This window comes from Pan troglodytes, chromosome 6, assembly GCF_028858775.2.
Source record: "Pan troglodytes isolate AG18354 chromosome 6, NHGRI_mPanTro3-v2.0_pri, whole genome shotgun sequence".
Taxonomy (NCBI): Eukaryota; Metazoa; Chordata; class Mammalia; order Primates; family Hominidae; genus Pan; species Pan troglodytes.
This window is the reverse complement of record NC_072404.2, coordinates 75,897,385-75,919,396: the sequence shown is the minus strand read 5'-3', so window position 1 is coordinate 75,919,396 and position 22,012 is coordinate 75,897,385. Positions and strand designations below refer to the sequence as shown.

General features: G+C 49.4%; 2 protein-coding genes across 51 annotated transcripts in view; one reads left to right on the top strand and one right to left on the bottom strand.

Moving 5' to 3' along the window:
* Positions 1 to 22,012, top strand: part of LOC107966502 (protein CASP) — a 73,321-nt gene that overhangs the window by 11,475 nt on the left and 39,834 nt on the right. The gene's annotated exons all lie outside the window — the stretch shown is intronic.
* On the bottom strand, positions 1,848 to 12,551 carry LOC750803 (speedy protein E18). The gene is made up of 8 exons (XM_054655662.2): positions 11,842 to 12,551; positions 10,668 to 10,886; positions 9,121 to 9,348; positions 8,029 to 8,087; positions 6,721 to 6,806; positions 4,441 to 4,684; positions 4,214 to 4,318; positions 1,848 to 3,360 (listed from the first exon to the last, which is right to left on the bottom strand). The coding sequence occupies exons 1-7, from the start codon at positions 11,999 to 12,001 to the stop codon at positions 4,259 to 4,261; spliced, it is 1,056 nt and encodes a 351-aa protein (XP_054511637.2). The 5' UTR covers positions 12,002 to 12,551; the 3' UTR covers positions 1,848 to 3,360; positions 4,214 to 4,258.

Sequence of the window (22,012 nt, the reverse complement as noted above, 5' to 3'; positions counted from 1 at the left end):
GCCTATAATCCCAGCATTTTGGGATTGCAAGGCGGGTGGATCACCTGAGGTCAGGAGTTCAAGACCAGCCTGGCCAACATGGCGAAACCCCGTCTCTAATACAAATACAAAAATTAGCCAAGCATGGTGGCCACTGTACTCCAGCCTGGGCGACAGAGCAAGACTCCGTCTCAAAAAAAAAAAAAAGAAAAAAGAGAAAGAAAGTGTCATGCTTTTCTGCATTCTGTGAGTTGTTTTAGTGAGTTATCGAACTTGAGGGCATGGTGGGAACCTCCAAATTTGCAGCCAGTTGGTGAGAAGTACATGTGGTCTGAGGACACCCAAGCCTGCAGGTGTGTCTAAAGCGAGGGCAGCCTGGTGGGGGCTGGTGGCCTTAACCTGTGGCATTTGAGGTAACATCAGGGAGTTGACATCAGAATTGCATCACATAGGCTGGGCGCGGTGGCTCATGCCTGTAATCCTAGCACTTTGGGAGGCCAAGGTGGGCAGATCACGAGGTCAGGAGATCGAGACCATCCTGGCTAAAACAGTGAAACCCCGTCTCTACTAAAAATACAAAAAATTAGCCAGGCATGGTGGCGGGTGCCTGTAGTCCCAGCTACTCGGGAGGCTGAGGCAGGAGAATGGCGTGAACCCAGGAGGCGGAGCTTGCATTGAGCCAAGATCACGCCACCACACTCCAGCCTGGGTGACAGAGCGAGACTCCATCCCCCTCCCCCCAAAAAAGACAAAAAAACAGAATTGTGTCACACAGGCCAGATGCAGTGGCTCATGCTTATAATCCCAGCAATTTGAAAGGCAAGGTAACAGGATCGCTTGAGCTTGAGTCTGAGGCCGCAGTGAGCTATGACCACACCACTGCACCCCAGTCTGGGTGACAGCGCAAGACCCCAACTCCAAAAAGAAAAAAGAAAAATCACAAAGAATTGCATGGCAGAGTGCCTGTCTTTCACAGCTTTAACTGCTGAAGGAACTTTCTTTTTTTTTTTTTTTTGAGAGGGGGTGAGGAGACACAATCTCTGCTAGTGATTCTCTTGCCTCAGCCTCCCAAATAGCTGGGATTATAGGCGTGCACAACCACGCCTGCCTAATTTTTGTATTTTTAGTAGAGACAGGGTTTCACCATGTTGGCCAGGCTGGTCTCAAACTCCTGCTGGGATCATGGGCGTGAGCCACCACGCCCGGCCACCTTTAGAGTTTTCTTACCACCTGGTTTTCCTCTCTCAATATCTTTCTCTCATTTCCTGCCTTAAAACTCTAGCTTGGCATCTGGGCTCAGTAGCTCATGCCTGTAATCCCAGCACTTTGGGAGGCTGAGGTGGGTGGATCACTTGAAGTCAGGAGTTCGAGACCAGCCTGGCCAACATGGTGAAACCTTGTCTCTACTATTTTTACAAAAGTTAGTCGGACGTACAGACGGGTGCCTGTAGTCCCAGCTGCTTGGGAGGCTGAGGCAGGAGAATTTGTTTGAACCCAGAACTGAAAGTTGCAGGGAGCCAAGGTTGTGCCACTGCACTCCAGCCTGGGAGACAGAGCAAGACTCTGTCTCCAAAACAAACAAACAAACAAAAAAACCCTGTAGCTTGAGCCTTCTCTTCTATTGTTTTTCTTTAAAAAATAAAAATTAAAAATAGATGTAGATGCTATGTTGCTGAGGCTGGCCTCAAACTCCTGGCCTCAGGTGAACCTCCCGCCATGACCTCCAAAACTGCAGGGATTGTAGGTGTGAGCACTGCACCCAGCCTTATGTTCTTTTCTACATAAAAAACAGCACAGAATTATCTTCCAGAGCTAATAAATATGTTCAAATAACCACAACCCCATTAAGGAAAAATATCACTGGGCAGCAAATAATCAATCCAGACCAATATAATCACAATTGCTGTGAAGGTGAGAAAAGTTCATTTTTATTATGTTTCCCCAAGAGATGCACTCTATTGTTCTCTTGAAAACACACAGCTCATGTCCTCCTTTAGAACACACATCCTCTTTAAAGTAACATACAAACATGCCAAAACAAGGTAAAAAATTACATCTGAATTCTCACATTTCAAACATATATGAAATATCAAATAAAAATTTATTTTTACAAGAATTTAGGGGAACTACTACATAGCTATAAATGTAATATATATGTTAGCTAAGTATCATAGATAAAAACCATGCTCCCTTCAGCAGCATGTGTAATAATAGATACAAAGATTGAAAAGTAAAAGATTTAGGATGAAAAGAATCCTCTCTTAAAAAGGAAAACAAAATTGTATGTATGTGTATACAACAGTTATAACACCCATCACACAGCTTTATAGAAACAGCATCTATTCAAAAATACCAGTATTTCCAAAATATTTAAAATAATATTGAAAGTAATAATATTTAAATAAATAAATATATTTAATAAATATTTCAATAAATAAAATAATATTTAAATAATTCTATACCCATGTTTTTCAAAATAAACCAATAAAATAGATAGTATATATTAGACGTGTTAGTATATATATCTGAGACATGCTAAAAATCACAACTGAATTCTCACAATTCAGTCACAAACCTAAACAGCAAATAAAAATTTCTATCACCAGAATTATGTTTTTTTCTGGTGGGGAGCTACCAATAGCTATAAATAGAAGAGATTATTATGGAAGTATCATAGATAAAAAGAGTGCTCACTTCAGGAGCACATATAATAATACAGAAACAAATTTAAAGATAATAAAATATTTAGGATAAAAAGAATCATCTCTTAAAAATGAAAAGAAAATTATCTTTATGTATATATAACAACTATAACTCTCATCAAAAAACTACAGGAACAGCATGTTTTCAAAAGTACAACAATTTCCAAACTATTTGAAATAAATCTATGAATAATTCAATGGCCAACATTTCCCAAACAAACCAATAAAATGCAGAGTGTGCATGAAGCTATCTGTTACAATCTGTGGCACTGATATTTCACAAAAGAATTCTGTGCCAATCTGAGCCCCTGCATTGTGCCTTCAAATGCTCCTGGACTGTGGCAACCAAGTCTGTAAGAAACAGGACCTCCAGGTTCCGCCCCAGGGAGGTTGGAATTCAGCAATATAAAAAGGGTGGTGGTGCCGCAGGAAAGGGTGGAACTGGAAACACTCCTGGTTTCTTACTTTTCTCCAAGGACTCCTAGAAGGACCCCACCCCCCTCCCCCCACCCCTGCTCCTAGGAGGACAACGTGATCACTGTATTCAGCTCCATCAAGAATGGTCCACGTTCTTCTAGATGATGTGCACAAATGGTTCCTCTCCTCCTTCCTGGTGTCTGCCATTAGCATTGGAATAAAGTTCCTGCTGAAAATCCACATCTCCCCTGGGTCCGGTGTTCTGGAAGTGAGAGAGACAATGTCACACTTCAAGGAGGCAGCTCTCTAGACAGGAAGGTTATTCACGTCCCATGTCAAGTCTAGAGTTCAGAGCAATTGAGAAATGCAATTTTATCTGCTGCCTTTCATTCTATACCCTGCTTCTGAAACATCGTGTTCAACTGTGAAACTCACACTTTGGTGACCACGACTCCAAAACTCACTTAATACACCCAAGGTCAGCCCCAGTGATCTGCTTCATAGCAAGGACTTTGGGTGGGTCTGCCCAGGGAGTAGGACACCCTCAGAGAATGTGGCTTTGGACTTCATCACAGCTGGGGCCTTTTGTGTCACTTAAGATCTAAACTTGTAACCATGCTAGATGTGTTTCTAATGTGACAACATCACGAACCACGAGTCCAGAAGCCTAATCCTTAATCCTACCTCCTCATGATGAAGTCTCATGCTCTGTGCTCAACATGGTTAGCTGCACAAGATGTAAACCAAAGCTTCACTGAACCCTCGACCCAAATCGGTAACTCAAGTGCGTCAATCATAATGAACCTCCCCAAACTCAGTATTTATGATTATTTTTGAGGCAGGGTCTCACTCTGTCACCCAGACTGGAGTGCAGTGGCAGGATCAGGGCTCTGTGCAGCCCCGACCTTCCAGGCTCCAGCGATCCTCCCGCCTCAGCCTCCTGAGTAGTTGGGAGTAGAGATGCGTCCCACATCGCCTGGCTAATTTTTGTATTTTTGTGGAGAGGGGATCTTGCCACGTTGCCCAGGCTTGAAGCCGGATCAAGCAATTGGGTTCCTCGGATTTCCAAAATAGACCCCAATATTCTGCCTTTACCCCGGAGGATGTAGATGTACCTTCTCTCAGGCCGATGACCTCAGGCCTCCACGGTCCCTGGAGCTCTAGGAAAGGTGAGCGCGATCTCGTGCCCACACCCAGTGCTCTGGGTCATAAGCCTGGATCTGGAAAAACAAACGCCCTTTGAGAAGACGGGGACTCGCCAGGTTACCCCTCTCTCCCCTCGTCCAGCCTCCAGCCCACCTGATTCCTCCCCACCTCCTCCACCTCCCCAGGCCCCACTCACCTCCTCCAACTCCTCCGGGGAAACCCAAGCCCTGCCGCTCATGGAACAGAAGAACTGGAACCGAAGTTTCTGGAACAGGGCTATCTGAGAGCGGTTCTTCCTGGCCCTCGGGTTCATGTAACGGCATAACTGGAACCGACGCTTACGGAGCAAGGGTATGCGAGAGCGGGTCTTCCCATACAGGAAGTAGAAGATGTTTTGTTTGGAGTCCTCGTCATCCTCCTCCATGTCATTGGCCAGGTAGCTGAGGACAGAAATCAGGTTGCTGCTCAGGGGCACCACCAGGAGAGACCTCCGGCTGAGGTCAGCTTCCCAGAGAGGAAGGTAAGGGACCGTCCCTAGCTCAGGACTGGCACCCACCCTGCAGAGAGCCATGCCTTCCTCAGGAGGGCTCTGCTGGACAGAGACCTGATCAAGGGCGTCTCCCACTCCTTCAGGATGGAGACAAAAACCCAACTGGTGGCCGAGAGTGGTGGCTTATGCCTGGAATCCCAGCATATTGGGAGGCCAAAGCAGGAGGATCACTTGAGGCCAGGAGTTTGAGATGGGCCTGGGCAACATAGCAAGACCCTCGTCTCTATTAAAAATATAAGAAATATGCCAGACGCGGTGGCTCATGCCTGTAATCCCAGCACTTTAGAAGGCTGAAGCAGGTGGATCGCTTGAGACCAGGAGTTGGAGACCAGCCTGGTCAACATGGAGAAACCCCATCTCTACTAGAAATACAAAAATCAGCCTGGTGCAGTGGCACACCCGTTAGGCCTAGCTACTCAGGAGGCTGAAGCATAAGAATTGTGTGAACCCAGGAGGCGGAGGTTGCAGTGAGTCCAGATTGGGCCACTCCATTCCAGCCTGAGTGGCAGAGCAAGACTCTGTCTCAATAAACAGACAAACAAACAAACTGTCCAGGTGTGGTGGCACAGCCCTGTAGTCGGAGCTAATAAAGAAGCTGAGGTGGGAGGATCGCTTGAGCCCAGGATATGGAGGCTGCGGTGAGCTATGATCTCACCACTGCACTCCAGCTTGGGGGACAGGGCAAGTCTGTCTCAAAAAAATAAAAGCAATTGAATACATTGATATTTTGCCAGGACCCTGCCTTCTACAGGCATCTAGTCTAATGGGACTGGGAGTAATCAAGGCAGATGACCTAATCCCAGTGTCCAGGATGTAACTAGAGAGCTACGGGCATGCAGAAGTTGGAAGATGAGGGAAGGCATCACAGAGGCTGTGGGGTGAACTGACTTCAAGGAATGGGTCCTTCCCTTCAGAGCCACATGTGTGCGGGACACCCAGACAGAAAACACAAACACAAAGTCGAGTGGAGGGCATTTGGAAGGAGCAGTGAAGCCGAGCCAGGAAATACCAAGATGGCGAGCCAGTGTGCTTGTAGAGATTGTAGAGAGGGTAGAATTGACACTGTGGACCTTGGCCTCGATAGAGAAAGGCATCAGCTAAGGAAGTTGTTCAGGTGGGCAGTGAGGTTGTCGTGCTTTGGAAAGATGTTCAGGCTGCACTAGGAAGCCCCCTGGCTTGGGGAGAGACTCCAGGAGACCCCAGCGGGGAGCATTTGAGAGTGGATTCGAGTGATGCGAGGGGGACCTGAACTGTGGCCTCTGTCATGGGAACCCAGAGGAGGTCGATGGCGTTTGTGGTTGATGTGGGAAGGAGAGAGAGAGAAGAACCAGAAACGTCTGCTTGCTGGAGGAAGCGGCATGTCCGCTCCTCCACTCCTTTTCTTTTCCCCTTAGGAGCGGTTTATGGTTCCTTTTGTTTTATTCTTTTATTTGTACACTGGCATTGGAGTTTGTTTTTTTGGCTTTTTTTTTTTTTGAGAAAAAGTCTCACTGTGTCACCCAGGCTGGAGTGCAGTGACTCGACCTTAGCTTACTGCAACCTCCACCTCCTGGGTTCAAAGGGTTCTCTTGCCTCAGCCTCCCGAGTACCTGGGAATACAGATGCACACCACCACGCCCAGCTAATTTTTCTATTTTTAGTAGAGACGGGGTTTGGCCATGTTGGCCAGGCTGGTCTCGAACTGCTGACCTCAGGTGATCCGCCTGCCTCGGCCTCCCGAAGTGCTGGGATTACAGGCGTATGCCACTGTGCCCAGCCTGAGTTTCTGTTTAGAAACAACAGTCTATGATAGTATAATCCTCTCTTTTTTGTACATAGAGTAAAGAGGACAAATAGGTGAAAGAATAAATGAAAGGCTGGAATCCCACTTCCCCCGCTGTCCCAGGGCATTGGATATTGATGGATAGGAGGCAGCAAACCACTCACAGAGCCAGGAAGAAATGAATGCGTTGGTATTGCCAGGAGGGGAGGCCGGCCCGGCTGAAATACGCTATGACCATAGCCAGGAGATACTGATGGAGAGAAAGGAACACAGGGAGAGGTCACATCTTGGAAGAGGAAGATTGTGGAGAGGGGGAATGAGGGTCTGGGGAGGGGCTGCCCATCAGAGAAGGGACCTCAGTGTTGGGGTGACTGTACTCATTTGGAAATTGCGGGATGGAGGGGTATTCGAAGGTCGGATGCAAATCCGAGAAGCCAGAGGAAGGGTTTTGGGTGATGCTCCCAGGATGGTGGGCTCCGTTGGGATCTTTGGAGGGGGTGTGTCTAGGTCGGCTGGTGTCAGGAGGGTCTTTTGTGTGCCAGGCAGAGAACTGTCCCGAAGAGCTGAGAGTAGAGGGACCAGGAGCTTCAGGGCTGCGGCCAGACTGTGGCCCAGAGCTCAGATCCCAAAGGACCCATAGGAGAGGCAGGGGCCACTCATTCACTCTGCAAGAGACCAGCAGAATCCTGAGGGAGATGCTGACAAATCATAAAAAGACCAAGAATAGCCGGGAGTGGTGGCTCAAGCCTGTGATCCCAGTACTTTTTGAGAGGTGGAGACAGGAGGATCATGTGAGCCCAACAGTTGGAGAACAACCTGGGCAACATAGTGAGACCCTGTTTCTACAAACATTTCAAAAATTAGGTGAGCATGGTGGCATGTGCCTAGTCCCAGCTCCTCAGGAGGCTGAGGAAAGAAGATTGCTTGAGCCCAGGAATTAGAGGCTGCAATGAGCTATGATCATGCCACTGCACTCCATCCTGGGGAGCAGAGCTAGACTCTGTCTCACAAAAAAAAAATTTGTGGGTGCCAAGACTCAAGACCATGGGAGCTGGTCGGGCACAGTGGCTGACGTCTATAATCTCAGCACTTTGGGAGGCCAAGGCGGGTGGATCGCCTGAGGTCAGGTGTTCAGGACCAACCTGGCCAACATGGCAAAAGCCCGTTTCTACTAAAAACACAAAAATTAGCCAGGCGTGGTGGTTCATGTCTGTAATCCCAGCTGCTTGGAGGCTGAGGCAGGAGAATCGCTTGAACCCGGGAGGCATCGGCTGCAGTGAGTCAAGATCGAGACACTGCCCTCCAGCCTGGGCAACAGAGCAAGACTATGTCTCACAAAAAAAAAAAAAAGAAAGAAAGACTGTAGGAGCATCTGGTGGGAGGTGGTGGAGGGAGAACTGTGGGTTTGGAAGCTGCGCCCTCCCCCCAGCCATGCATTGGAACAGGAACAGTTACATGGAGAACAACCTTACCTTGTCCGACACCCTCAGATCTTTGTCCCAGGCCAGGAATCTTTTAATGACAGGATCCTCTGTGATTAGAGAGCAGATGTCAGTGTGAGAAGCAGGACAGGGTTTCCGTGGGAGCAGCAGGGCAGCGAGGAGAAGTGTGCCTCCCGGGGGGAAGTCTCAGGATTGTGGCCGCGGGTGAGGTGGATGGGAGAGGGGAGAATGACTTTCACTGGGCAAGGGAGAGAGGCTCCTGCTCTGAGACTCCCCTGAGAAGAGGCCGAAGGAGGCCCTGGGTGTGAGAATCTACAGGATGTAGAGCTGGGAATCAGCCAGGACCCCCTCCAGCAGACACGGAGGGACCACTGCAGAGTCATAAAGGAATTCCCATCATTTCCTCATGAGACAGTCACATCAGGGTGTGACCATGGCCTTGGTATCCCCCACTATGGATGGAGACACTTCGGTTTAGAAAAGTCAGTAAGAGACATTAAGTTTCAGAGGGCACAGCTGAAACCACTTTCTTTGTTTATTGATTTTGTTTTTCTTTATTTGATTTTTATTTTTATTTATTTATTAATTTATTTTGAGACAGAGTCTTGCTCTGTGGGCCAGGCTGGAATGCAGTGGCCTGATCTTGGCTCGCTGCAACCTCTGCCTCCCGGGTTTAAGCGATTCTCCTGTCTCAGCCTCCCGAGTAGCTGGGATTACATGCATGAGCTACTGTGCCCAGCCTTGGTTTTTCTTTTGAGACAGGGTTTTGCTCTGTCACCCAGGCTGGAGTGCAGTGGTGCAGTCATAGCTCACTGCAGCCTCAAAGTCCTGAGTTCAAGCAATCGTCTTGCCTCAGCCTCCCAACATGCTGGCATCTCAGGCGGGAGCCACTGCACCTGGCCCAAAACCAAGCTTTCTTATCCCAAGCGCTGACCTTTATCAAGTTGACCTAATCCTTTATCATCTCCTAAGTGTCCCTCATGAGTGATCACTTCACATTCCTCCCACATGGAGAGCTCACCCACTGGGGCATATTTTTCCCATTGGAAAAGTGTGGTTATTGGAAGTTTCCTGTTCTTGGAAAGAACAGGATTGGAGGTGCTCTCTGGGGTGTCCTCCTACCAAGCAGCCTGTTGAAGGCCTCGTGGTGCTCAGGGAGCACGAGCGACACTCGCCGTCGCTTCAGCTTCATCTTGAGGCCACACAGCATCTCCGCCACCCAGATCTCCTCAGGCTCAGGGGCGAGCACCTTCCGTAGCTCCTCCTCCGACTCCTCAGATTCGTCCCACCACTCCCTCTTCCTTTTCCAGCAAAAGGACCTATGCGGGGGGCTGGGATCTACCCCAGGGGCTGAGTAAAGAAACCAGGCCACGGTGTAATGCTTCTGCAGTTGATCACACTAGAGCCCGACCCAAAACCCCAAACCACTCTCCATCCTCCCCAGCCTCGCAGACTGCTGGCTTCTCCAAGCCATCTTTCCTTCTGTCTGTCTCCTCTGCTGAGCTCCATGTGCCGCTCCTTCTCCTCCCCATTCTTCCGTTTCTCTGTCCTCAGAACACTTCCTCATATCCTTCCCTGGTCCCTGGCTCTCTGAGTCCCTTTTTTTTTTTTTTTTTTTTTTTTTGTTGTTGTTGTTGTTGTTGTTGTTGAGAAACAGTCTTCCTTTGTGGCCTAGGCTGGAGTGTAGTGGTGCGATCTTGGCTCACTGCAACCTCCGCCTCCTGGGTTCCAGTGATTCTCCTGCCTAAGCCTCCCAAGTAGCTGGGATTACAGGTGCCCACCAGAACGCCCAGCTCATTTTTGTGCTTCTAGAAGAGACAGGGTTTCACCATGTTGGCCAGGCTGGTCTCCAACTCCTGGCCTCAAGTGATCTGCCTGCCTGGCCTCCCAAAGTGCTGGGATTACAGGTGTGAGCCACTGCACCCTGCCTCAGTACCTCCATTCTTCCCACACACCCTCCTCACATGCTCCTTCCTGACTTCTGGGCCCTTCCTTCCTTCTTTTTTTTTTTTTTGAGACAGCGTCTCGCTCTCTCACCCAGAATGGAATGCAGTGGCGCTATCTTGGCTCAAAGCAACCTCTTCCATCTGGGTTCAAGCGATTATCCTGTCTCAGCCTCCCAAGTAGCTGGGATAACAGGCATGCCTGGCTAATTTTTGTATTGTTAGTATAAATGAGGTTTCGCTATATTGGTCTGGTTGGTCTCGAACAACTGACCTCAAGTGATCCACCCATCTCAGCCTCCCAAAGTAATGGGATTACAGGCATGAGCTACCACACCCCACCTTCGTTTTTCTTTTGACACAGGGTTTTGCTCTGTCACCCAGGCTGGAGTGCAGTGGTGCAGTCATAGCTCACTGCAGCCTTAAAGTCCTGAGTTCAAGCAATCCTCCTGCCTCAGCCTCCCAACGTGCTAGGATCTCAGGCGTGAGCCACTGCACCTGGCCCGAAACCAAGCTTTCTCATCCCAAGCGCCAACCTTTATCAAGTCTAGCCTAGTCCTCTATCGTCTCCTAAGTGTCCCTCATGAGTGATCACTTCTGAGTCCTCCTGCGTGGAGAGCTCACCCACTGGGGGCGTATCTTTCCCATTGGAAAAGTGTGGTTATTGGAAGTTTCCTCTTTTTAGAAAGAACAGCATTGGAGGTGCTCTCTGGGGTGTCCTCCTACCAAGCTGACTGTTGAAGTCCTTGTGGTGCTCAGGGAGGATGGGTGACACTCGCTGTTGCTTCAGCTTCATCTTGAGCCCACACAGCGTCTCCACTACCCAGGTCTCCTCAGGCTCAGGGGCGAGCTCCTTCTCCGGCTCCTCCTCAGATTCATCTGACCACTCCCTCTTCCTTTTCCAGCCAAGGGACCTACATGGGGGGCTGGGATCTACCCCAGGGGCTGAGTAAAGAAACCAGGCCACCGTGTAATGCTTCTGCATCTGATCACCTTAGACCCCGACCCCAAACCCCAAACCACTCTCCATCCTCCCCAGACTCGCAGACTGCTTTCTTCTCTAAGCCATCTTTCTGATTTTCTCCTCTGCTCAACCCCATGTGCCGCTCCTTCCCCTCCCCATTCTTCTCTCTCTCTGTCCTCCGAACACTGCTTCATGTCCTTCCCTGGTCCCTGGCTCTCTGAGTCCCTCCTTTTTTGTTTTGTTTTGTTTTGACACAGAATCTTGCTTTGTCACCCAGGCTGTAGTGTAGTGGTGCAATCTCAGCTCACTGCAACATCCATCTCCTGGATTCCATTTATTCTTCTGCCTCAGCCTCTCAGGTAGCTGGGATTACAGGTGCCTGCCATAATGCCCAGCTCAATTTTGTACTTTTAGTAGAGACAGGGTTTCACCATGTTGGCCAGGCTGGTCTCAAACTCCTGGCCTCAAGTGATCCGCCTGCCTTGGCCTCCCAAAGTTCTGGGATTACAGGTGTGAGCCACCGCACCCAGCCTGAATTTCTCCATTCTTCCCACACAGCCTCCTCAGGTTCTCCTTCCTGACCGCTGACCCTTCTTTTCTTTTCTTTTCTTTTCTTTTTTTTTTTCTGGAGTGCAGTAGTGTGATCTCAGCTCACTGCAACCTCTTTCTCCCAGTCTCAAGTGATTCTCCTGTCTCAGCCTCCTGAGTAGCTGGGATTACAGGTGTGCACCACTACCACTTGGCTAATTTTTATACTTTTAGTAGAGATGAGGTTTCACCATATTGGCCAGGCTGGCCTTCAACTCCTGACCTCAGGTGATCCACCCGCCTCGGCCTCCCAAAGTGCTGGGGTTACAGGCGTGAGCCACCACACCCGGCCCCCTTCCTTCATCTTAGTCAATCCTATCCCACCTCTTCTTCCACCAGTCCCCTCACCTGATGGTCCCAACGCTTCATCATCCACCACCTCCTGGAGGGGGTACCCCGAGGTGCTCTGCTGGGGACTCTGCTCATTCTGGGGGTGCGGTTGACGGCTGGTCATGATCTTTCCCGTAATCTGTCCCCTCTTACGGAACCTAGTCTCCGTTCTGTCCATGGCCTTCTTCTGGACACTGCTCGGATCCAGAAGAGTATGTTATCAATTCTCAAGCCTAGGAGAAGTCAGGAGTGGAGAACAGCTCTGAGAAGATACTGTTGTCCAGCTGATCTCCAGGCACCACGGAGTCCGGTCCCTCCAATCAGGAAGGTTGGAATCTCTGATGTCATGGCTCATGCCAACCTGGCAACCAGTTTGAAAAAAAACACATGTAACTGCCATTCTGATCTCTTGTCCTGGAGATCCTGGATGAATGGTATCTCCTGCCGCTGTCCCAACCTCAGACCATTGTCCATAAGCATCTTCAGGGACTCCACATCCCTCTGTTCCCTGTCCCAGCAGAGGCTTTGTCCTCTCCACTCAAAGCCTGAAGCATGTTGGGGTCTCTTCGTCTCTGTACATGCCCATTTCAGAGTCCAGTCTGGTGGGAGAGGGAACAGAGTGGGAAAGAAAACTAGGGTAAGCAGAAACGATGAAACCTTCTAAGAGTGAGATTATCATGTACAAGAGTGAGATTATCATGTACAAGAGTGAGATTATCATGTACAAGAGATCCCAGGAATAATGACTTGATGAAAAAGTCACATGAGAGCACTCAGTTTGGCAGAGCTTTTCTGCCGAATGTTTACTCACATTCACTGTCCGAGATTCTATACTGGGGGTACACACGTCCTCTGCCCTAAGGCAATTTTGAGTCCAAGAGACATTTTGAGGCCTGAAAATCATAGGAAACTGTCCCTGAGCTCACACATATTTCCAATGGTGTCCCCAATTTCAGGGAGTCCATGGATTACCTAAGCCAGCCCCTCCAGTTCGGCTAAGAAACTCTAGTCTATATATCAAGTTTTGTATCATATGTATTGCTCTGAACTCAGAAATTTCCCTTCCATTTATGGATTCTATGAATAAAATATCACATGTACAAAAAGACTAAGTCGAAAAATTTCAGCTGTGCACAGTGGCTCATGCTTGTAATCCCAGCACTTTGGGTGGCCAAGGGAGGAAGATTGCCTGAGGCCAGCAGTTCAAGACCAGTATAGGCAACATAGCAAGAGCCCATCTCTAAAAAAACAAAACCAAACCAAATTAGCCAGGTGTGGTGGCTGGCACCTGTGTTCCAACTACTTGGGAGATTCATGTGACAGGAAGATCACTTGAGCCCGGGAGTTAGAAGCTGCAGTGAGCCATGATCTTGCCCCTGCACTCCAGTCTGGGCAACACAGCAAGATATTGTGTCAAAAAAAATTTTTTTGATAAAAAATAAAAGAGTTACATGACATTCAGAGACCATCCAAAAAATCTGTGGGTTCCCGGCTGGGCTCATGCCTGTAATCCCAGCACTTTGGGAGGCCAAAGTGGGTGGATCACTTGAGGTCAGGAGTTTGAGACCAGCCTGGACAACATGGTGAAACCCCATCTCTATTAAAAATACAAAAAATTAGCCAGGCATGGTGGTGGATGCCTGTAATCGCGGCTACTCAGGAGAGGGCGCTGGAGAATCACTTGAACTCATGGTGCACAGGTTGCAGGGAGCCAAGATCGCACCATTGTGCTCCAGCCTGGGCAACAAGAGCAAAACTCCATCTCAAAAAAAATAAAGAACCCGCGAGTGAGTTCCCACACGTTTTCCTAATGGGCTGCTGCTTTCCTAGGAGTCTCTCGCTCATAGAAAAGGCACACACTGACAGAGGAAGCAGATCCCATTGCTGTGGAAGTCCCACTGTTAGGAAGCTCTGCTTTTCTGGAGTTCAAAATTTGCATTCATGATGCTTTAAACCGTCAGAGCTGGGTGGGTCCTCCTACAACAAAATAGTTCGCTCTCTCTCTCCTAGTTAACAGGCTTTCAAATATTAGAAGATCGATGTTCTGACCCCATTAGAATTTCTCTTTTGTGGAATGAAAAGCTCTGATTTAACCCATCTTCAAGCCTGGTTTGATGGAGGAATAGGGGCTGAGTCACCTGCATTTCCCCTCCCTGCACAAAGTCCTAGGCCCAGATCTGGGGTCTGTCTCTGCTGAGGGTGGGGTGAACCAGGAAGCACCTCCCTCTACATCTCCTTGATGAATGGGTATAATGGTTGCCATGGAACTGGGGCTTGTTTGATGACCTGGGGCTGGTTGGGCCTCTGAGAGCCTTTATAGCTGATTGCCTTTTGGGAGAAGGCAGGTGGGAGCCCCACCCTGTCTCATGAGTCACCCCAAAGGTGCATGGGCAGGCAGGTGCTGGGGAATCGGCTACTCCCCAGAGCTTGGCGTGGCCATCCCTGTGGCCCCTCTGGGAGTCTGGAGCCCATTCCCTCACACTGGTACTCACTGCAGCTGGGGACATCTGCACTAGGAAGACAGGATACGGCATGGAAGCTGGCCTCTGCCCAGAAGCCATGACATTCTGGTCACCAGCCTGATGCTATAAAACGAGTGTCACGGCCGGGCATGGTGGCTCACACCTGTAATCCCAGCACCTTAGGAGGCCAAGGCGGGTGGATCATGAGGTCTGGAGTTCGAGACCAGCCTGGCCAACATGGCGAAATCCCGTCTCTACTAAAAATAAGAACATTAGCCAGGTGTGGTGGCACATACCTGTAGTCCCAGCTCCTGTGGAGGCTGAGGCAGGAGAATCACTTAAACCCAGGAGGCGGAAATTGCAGTGAGCCGAGACGACGGCATTGGACCCCAGGCTGGGCAACAGAGCACGACTCCGTCTCCAAAACAAACAAACAAAAAGAGTGTCACCTGGGGCTACTTGGCCAGACACAGAGAGCAAGGAGACATCCCTATTATCTGTCAAAAATAATTGTTGGGGCTGAGCACAGTGGCTCATGCCTGTAATCTCAGCACTTTGGGAGGTCGGGGCAGGAGGACTTGAGGCCTAGAGTTTGAGACCAGCCTGGGCAACATAGCAAGCACCTCATCTCCAGAAAAAATTTAAAAATTGGCTGGGTGCAGTGGCTCATGCCTGTAATCCCAGCACTTTGGGAGGCCAAGGGGGATGGATCATTTGAGGTCAGGAGTTTGAGACCAGCCTGGCCAACATGCTGAAACCCCATCTCTACTAAAAATACAAAAATTAGCTGGGCATGGTGGTGGGCACCTGTAATCCTAGCTACTTGGGAGGCTGAGGCAGGAGAATCGCTTGAACCCAGGAGGCAGAGGTTTTAGTGAGCTAGGATCATGCCATTGTACTCCAGCCTGGACAGCAAAGCTAGACTCCATCTCAAAAAAAAAAAAGAAAAAGTAAAAAATTTAAAAATTAGATGGGCATGGTGACATGTGCCTGTAATCCCAGGTACTAAGGAAGCTGAGGTAGGAGGATGACTTGAGCCTGGGAGTTCGAGGCTGCCGTGAGCTCTGATCGCACCACTGCACTCCAGCCTGAGTGACACGGCAAGACCCTGCTTCAAAAAAAAAAAAAAAAAAAAAAACTTACTGGACACAATTATTGTGCCAGACCCCTAGGTTAACAGTGAGGATTCAGTGGGAGAACTAAACAGATAAACAGATCCAGTCCCCGCCCTCAGAGAGTTACAGTTTAATGGGAAAAAGAGACATTCACCAAAGAAGGACACAGCCCACTAGTGAGTTACACTCGAGAGGGATCATTTACAGAACAAAGCAGACTAAAAATACAGCGATTGGCTGGGCGCAGTGGCTCACGCCTGTAATCCCAGCACTTTGGGAGGCAGAGGCGGGCGGATGACTTGAGGTCAGGAGTTCTCAACCAGCCTGGCCAAAATGGTGAAACCCCATCTCTACTAAAAACACAAAAATTAGCCAGGTGTGGTGGTGGGCACCTGTAATCCTAGCTAGTTGGGAGGCTGAGGCAGGAGAATGAATCACTTGAACCCAGGAGGTGGAGGTTGCAGTGAGCTGAGATTGCACCATTGCACTCTAGCCTGAGCAACAAGAGCAAAACTCCGTCTCAAAATAAATACATACATACATACAGGGATTTAAATAGTCTAGTACTGACACCTGAACAGATAGATTGATCCAAGAAATGAAACAGACATTCCAGAAGTTGACCTGAATACACACACACACACACACACACACACACACACACACACACACACACAGAGGAAGGCGTGAAAGACTCCATGACCCTCAAGGTATAAGATACATTTTTTTTTTTTTTTTGAGACAGGGTCTCACTCTGTCACCCAGACTGGATGCAGTGGTGCACTATCCCAGCTCAGCTCTACCCTCCATCCCCCCAACCTCCCCCAACCACCCTGAGCTCAAGCAATTCTCATGCCTCAACCCTCAGCCTCATGAGTAACTGGGACTACAGGCGTGCACCACCATGCCCAGCTAATTTTTGTATTTTTAGTAGAGATTTGGCGGGGTGGGGGGTGGGGTGCGGGTTTCACTGTGTGGCCCAAGCTGGTCTCAAACTCCCGACCTCAAGTGATCCTCCCGCTTTAGCCTCCCCAGGTGCTGGGATTACAGGCATGAGCCACCGCACCCAGCTGGGACAGGACAATTTTGCCAGCTGGAGAAGGGGTGGCCCCCAAATGTCCCCTTCACCACCCTCCTGCCTCTTCCTTCAGAACACTTTTTCCCTGAAGCCCTCCTGGGTAGCCCCCTACCCACACGCCTCAGCATTGGGAGGTGGGGAGTGTGGGGGTCCCCCTTGCTCCTCAGCCCCATTTGGAGTAATGTCCTGTGCAGCTGAGCTCACAACTCCTCCTCCACGTGTCCCTCCACCCGGTGTCACTGGCAATTGCTCACTTCCTGGGCCTGCACCCACTCAGCTCCCCTATCCCTGGGCACCAGCCTCAGCCAGCTCCCATGTGGACTAATGACCCTTGTCCCTCCCCTCAGCTGCCTCTCTTTTTTGTTTTTTTTTTGTTTTTGAGACAGAGTCTGGCTCTATCACCCAGGCTGGAGTGCAGTGGTGCGATCTTGACTCATTGCAACCTCCACCTCCTGGGTTCAAGTGATTCTCGTGCCTCACCCTCCTGAATAGCTGGGATTACAGGCACCCGCCACCATGCCTGGCTGATTTTTGTATTTTGGTAGAGACGGGGTTTCACCATGTTGGCCAGGCTGGTCTCGAACTCCCGACCTCAGGTGATCCGCCCGCCTCAGCCTCCCAAAGTGCTGGGATTACAGGCATGAGTCACCGCACCCAGCCCATCTTAAGCTTTTTTTTTTTTTTTTTTTGACGAGGTCTCTCTCTGTTGCTCAGGCTGGAGTACAGTGGTGCCATCTCAGCTCACCGCAACCTCCACCTCCCAGGTTCAAGTGATTCTCCCCGCCTCAGCCTCCTGAATAGCTAGGACTACAGGCGTGCACCACCACACCCAGCTAATTTTTATATTTTTAGTAGAGACAGAGTTTCACCATGTTGGCCAGGCTGGTCTCAAACTCCTGACCTCAGGCGATCCATGCACCTCGGCCTCCCAAAGTGCTGGGATTCCAGGCATGAGCCACCGCCCCTGGCCCATCTTCACTATTTTTAAGTGGACAGCACAGTAGTATTAACTATATGCACATCGTTGTGCAATAGATCTCTGGAACTTTTTCACCTTGCAATACTGAAACCCTACACTCAACAAACAACTCGCTTTCCCTGCCCCGCTCCAGCCCCTGAAAACTTCTACTCTCCTTTCTGCTTCTGTGAATTGTACTATTCCAGATACCTCCCATAGGTGGAAGCAACCACTATTTGTCTTTCTTTGTAACTGGCTCATTTCACTTAGCATTATGTCTTCAAGTTTCATCCATGTTTTAGCATGTGTAAGAATTTCCTTCCTTGCTTTTTTTGTTTGTTTGCTTGTTTGTTGAGACTGAGTTTTACTCTTGTCACCCAGGCTAGAGTGCAATGGTGCGAACTTGGCTCACTGCAACCTCTGCCTCCCGGGTTCTCTTGCCTCCCGGGTTCTCAAGCAATTCTCTTGCCTCAGCCTCCAGAGTAGCTGGGATTACAGGCGCCTGCCACCACGCCCGGCTAATTTTTGTATTTTTAGTAGATATGGGGTTTCGCCATGTTGGCCAGGCTGGTCTCGAACTCCTGACTGCAGGTGATCCACCCACCTCGGCCTCCCAAAGTGCTGGGATTACAGGTCTGAGCCACCACGCCTGGCCTTGTTTTTGTTTTTGGAGACAGAGTTTGGCTCTGTCGCCCACGCTGGAGTGCAGTGGTGCGATCATACCTCACTGCAGCCTCCCCTCCTAGGCTCAAGCAATCTTCCTGCCTCGGCTTTCTGAGTAGCTCGAACTACTGACACACACTACCATGCCTGGCTAATATTTTTATTTTTTGTAGCAAAGGGGGGGTCTCATTATGTTGCCCTGGCTGGGCTTGAACTCCTGGCCTCAAGTGATCCTCCCATCTCAAGCCTCCCAAAGTGCTGGGATTATAGGCATGAGCCACTGTGCCCAGCCTCAAACACTTTCTCTTTCAACGACATTGACCTATAGTGAATATCAAAAGCATGCACTGAAACTCAAGAGCTGCCTCCTCTCCTGTGCCAGGATGCACTGTAACTTTTGTGAGCCCTAGGCATGTTTGACTTATATGGGTTAAGATATTCAAATACGGCTAGGCACGGTGGCTCACGCCCGTAATCCTAACACTCTGGGAGACTGAAGTGGGCAGCTCACCTGAGGTCAGGAGTTTGAGGCCAGCCTGGCCAACCTGGTGAAACTCCATCTCTACTAAAAATATAGAAATTACCCAGGCGTGGTGGCAGGTCCCTGAAGCTCTGGCTACTCAGGAGGCTGAGGCAGGAGAATGCCTTGAGTCAGGGAGGCAGAGGTTGCAGTGAGCTGAGATTGTGCTACTGCACTCCAGCGTGGGTGATAGAGCGAGACTCCACCTCAAAAAAAAAAAAAAAAAAAAGATATTCAAATGTGTATTTTACAACTGCTTTGGCATAAAGACTGACTGATACCAGTCAGGCCAGATTCATTATTACATATTCATTACTATTATACTCCTGTTTGACTAGGAATGGTGGCTCACATCTGTGGTCCCAGCCCTTTGGGAGGCCAAGGCAGGAGGATAACTTGAGGCCAGGAGTTCTAGACCAGCCTGGGCAACATAATGAGACCCCCCCCCCATTTCCACTAAAAATTAAAAAAAATTAGCCAGTCGTGGTGGTATGCATCTGTAGTCCCAGCTACATGGGAGGCTGAGGTGGTAGGATTGCTTGAACCCAGGAGATTGAGGCTGCAGTGAGCTATGATTGCACCACCACACTTCAGCCAACAGAGCAAGACCCTGTTTCAAATACATACATACATACATACATACATACATACATACATACACACACAAACTAACCAATCAACCCCACTTGGGGTGCACAGTCATGAATTTGAAATTAGACTGGCCTGGGCAACAGAGTAAGACCCTGTTTCGAAAAAAAAAAATACATATATGTATATATATATGTATTTTTTTTTCTTCTCATTCTAAAAAACATAAAAACACCCAGGCACGATGGCTCATGCCTGTATTCCCAGCACTTTGGGAGGCCAAGGTGGGCAGATTACCTGAGGTCAGGAGTTCAAGACCAGCCTGGCCAACATGGTGAAACCCTATATCTACCGAAAATACAAAAATTAGCTGGGCGTGGTGGCGCGTGTCTGCAATCCCAGCTACTTGGGAGGCTGAGACAGAAGAATTGCTTGAAACCGGGAGGTGGAGGTTGCAGTGAGCCGAGATCGGGCCACCGCACTCCAGCCTGGCAACAGAGCGAGACTCCATCTCAAAAAAATAAATAAACAATAAAATAAATAAAAACATTTTTGTGGGTCTGTAAAAATACATAGCCAGAGGCTAGAGTATGGTGACTGTAATCCCAGTGCTTTGGGAGGCTGAGGCAGGAGGATTGCCTGATCCCATGAGTTCGAGACCATCCTAGGCAACATGGCAAGAACCCAGCTCTACTTAAAAAAAATATTAATTTTTTTTTTTTTTGGACATTGCCCAGGCTGGAGTGCAGTGGCACAATCTTGGCTCACCACTACCTTTGCCTCCCAGGTTCAAGCAATTCTCCTGCCTCAGCCTCCCAAGTAGCTGGGACTACAGGCATGCACCACCACACCTGGGTAATTTCTGTATTTTTAGTAGAGACAGGGTTTCACCATGTTGTCCAGGCTGGTCTTGAATTCCTGACCTCAGGTGATCTGCCCGCCTTGGCCTCCCAAAGTGCTGGGAATACAGGTGTGAGCCACCGTGCCTGGCTGTTTTTATGCCCGCCAGAGATTGGTGTGTCTGGACTAAATGGTGGAGCCAGGACTAGGCTCCCCTCCCGGCCCCACCCTCTGACTCACCCCCTCCCCAGAGAGCAGTTTCTGGGAATGTGCTAAAAACTTGGCTGGCTTCCCTAGCTGAATCCTGTGTTAAGGATGTTCTGCCCTAGGAGTCCCCGAGCTCACAGGCTGTGCTCCCATGAGGAGGGATGATGGGGATGAGAAGGGGAGGGTTTCATGTGCCCTTAGGGGCTGGAGCTACAGCAGAAAGGCAGGTGTTGAGAACAGTCCAGTGACCCCCAGGCAGGGAGCCTTCTTTTTTTTTTTTTTTTTTTTTTTTTTTTGACTTTTAAGACAGAGTTTCACTCTGTCGCCCAGGCTGGAGTGCAGTGGCCCAATCTCAGCTCACGGCAACCTCCACCTCCTGTGTTCAAGCGATTCTCCTGCCTCAGCCTCCTGAGTAGCTGGGGTTACAGGCATGTGCCACCACCTCACCCAACTAATTTTTGTATTTTTTTTTAGTAGAGATGGGGATTTCACCATGTTGGCTAGGCTGGTCTCGATCTCCTGACCACCACTAAGCGATCCACCTGCCTCGGCCTCCCAAAGTGCTGGGATTACAGGAGTGAGCCACTGTGCCCGGGCCCCAGTTTCCTTCTGAAATGGAGTGTGCTGTAGCATTCTTGGCATGTCACGGGAATCTCAGGCAAATAGAGGTGATTATCTACCCAACAGGGTGTCATGAGAATCAAATGAGAAAACTGTGGGTGCCAGGAGTCCAGGAGACATCTAGTGGGTGCTAAAGGCTGTCATCTGGGGTGTGACACGGAGAAATTCCATTTTTGAATTAATTTATTTTTAAATTTTTATTTATTTATTTTTGAGACAGGGTCTCCCTCTATCACCCAGGCTGGAGCACAGTAGCGCAATCTCAACTTACTGCAACCTCTGTGTCCTGGGTTCAAGCAATTCTCGTGCCTCAGCCTCCTGAGTAGTTAATCACGCCTAGTTAATTTTTTTGTATTTTTGGTAGAGACAGGGTTTCACCATGTTGGCCAGGCTGGTCTTGAACTCCTGACCTCAAGTGATCCAGCCGCCTCGGCCTCCCAAAGTTCTGGGATTATAGGCGTGAGCTGCTGTGCCTGGCATTGTTTATTTTTGTTTGTTCTTTCTTTTTTTTGAGACAGGATCTCGCTCTATCACCCAGGCTGGAGTGCAGTGGTGCAATCACAGCTCCCCGCAACCTCCATCTGCTGGGCTCAGGTGATCCTCCGAACTAGCTGGGACTACAGGCTCATGTCACCACTCATGGCTCTCTTTTTTTTTTTTTTTTTTTTTTTGTAATTTTTTGTGGAGATGGGGTTTCACAGTGCTTCCCAGGCTAGTCTCGAACTCCCGGGCTCAGGTGATCTGCCCACCTCAGCTTCCCAAAGTGCTGGGATTACAGGCATGAGCCACCAAGCTGGGCCTATGTATTTATGTTTTTTAAGAGACAAGGTCTCACTTTGTCGCTGAGGCTGGAGTGGAGTGGCATGATCATAGCTCCCTGCAGCCTCAACCTCCTGGGCTCAAGCCATCCTCCTGCCTCAGCCTCCCAAGTAGCTGGGACTGCAGGTGAGCACCACGATGCCCGGCTAATTTTTTAATTTTTTTGTAGAGACGGGTTCTTGCTGTGATGCCCCGGCTGGTCTCAAACTGACATGGAGAAATTTAAGATACTGCGGTGAATCTAGCCACTGTTTGGGCTCCCAAACACAAGAACCCCCTTTGTCTCTGTCCAGGGGCCTCCTTCTCCCGGCTCCCAGC

Excerpts from the sequence above, each read along its gene's own strand:
- LOC750803 (XM_054655662.2), bottom strand. The coding sequence starts at position 12,001 with ATGGACAGAACGGAGACTAGGTTCCGTAAGAGGGGACAGATTACGGGA. Across the intron at positions 10,887-11,841 it reads TGAAGCGTTGGGACCATCAG|CCCCTGGGGTAGATCCCAGC; the intron begins GTGAGGGGACTG and ends TTCTTTACTCAG. Across the intron at positions 4,685-6,720 it reads ATTCATTTCTTCCTGGCTCT|CTACCTGGCCAATGACATGG; the intron begins GTGAGTGGTTTG and ends TTCTGTCCTCAG.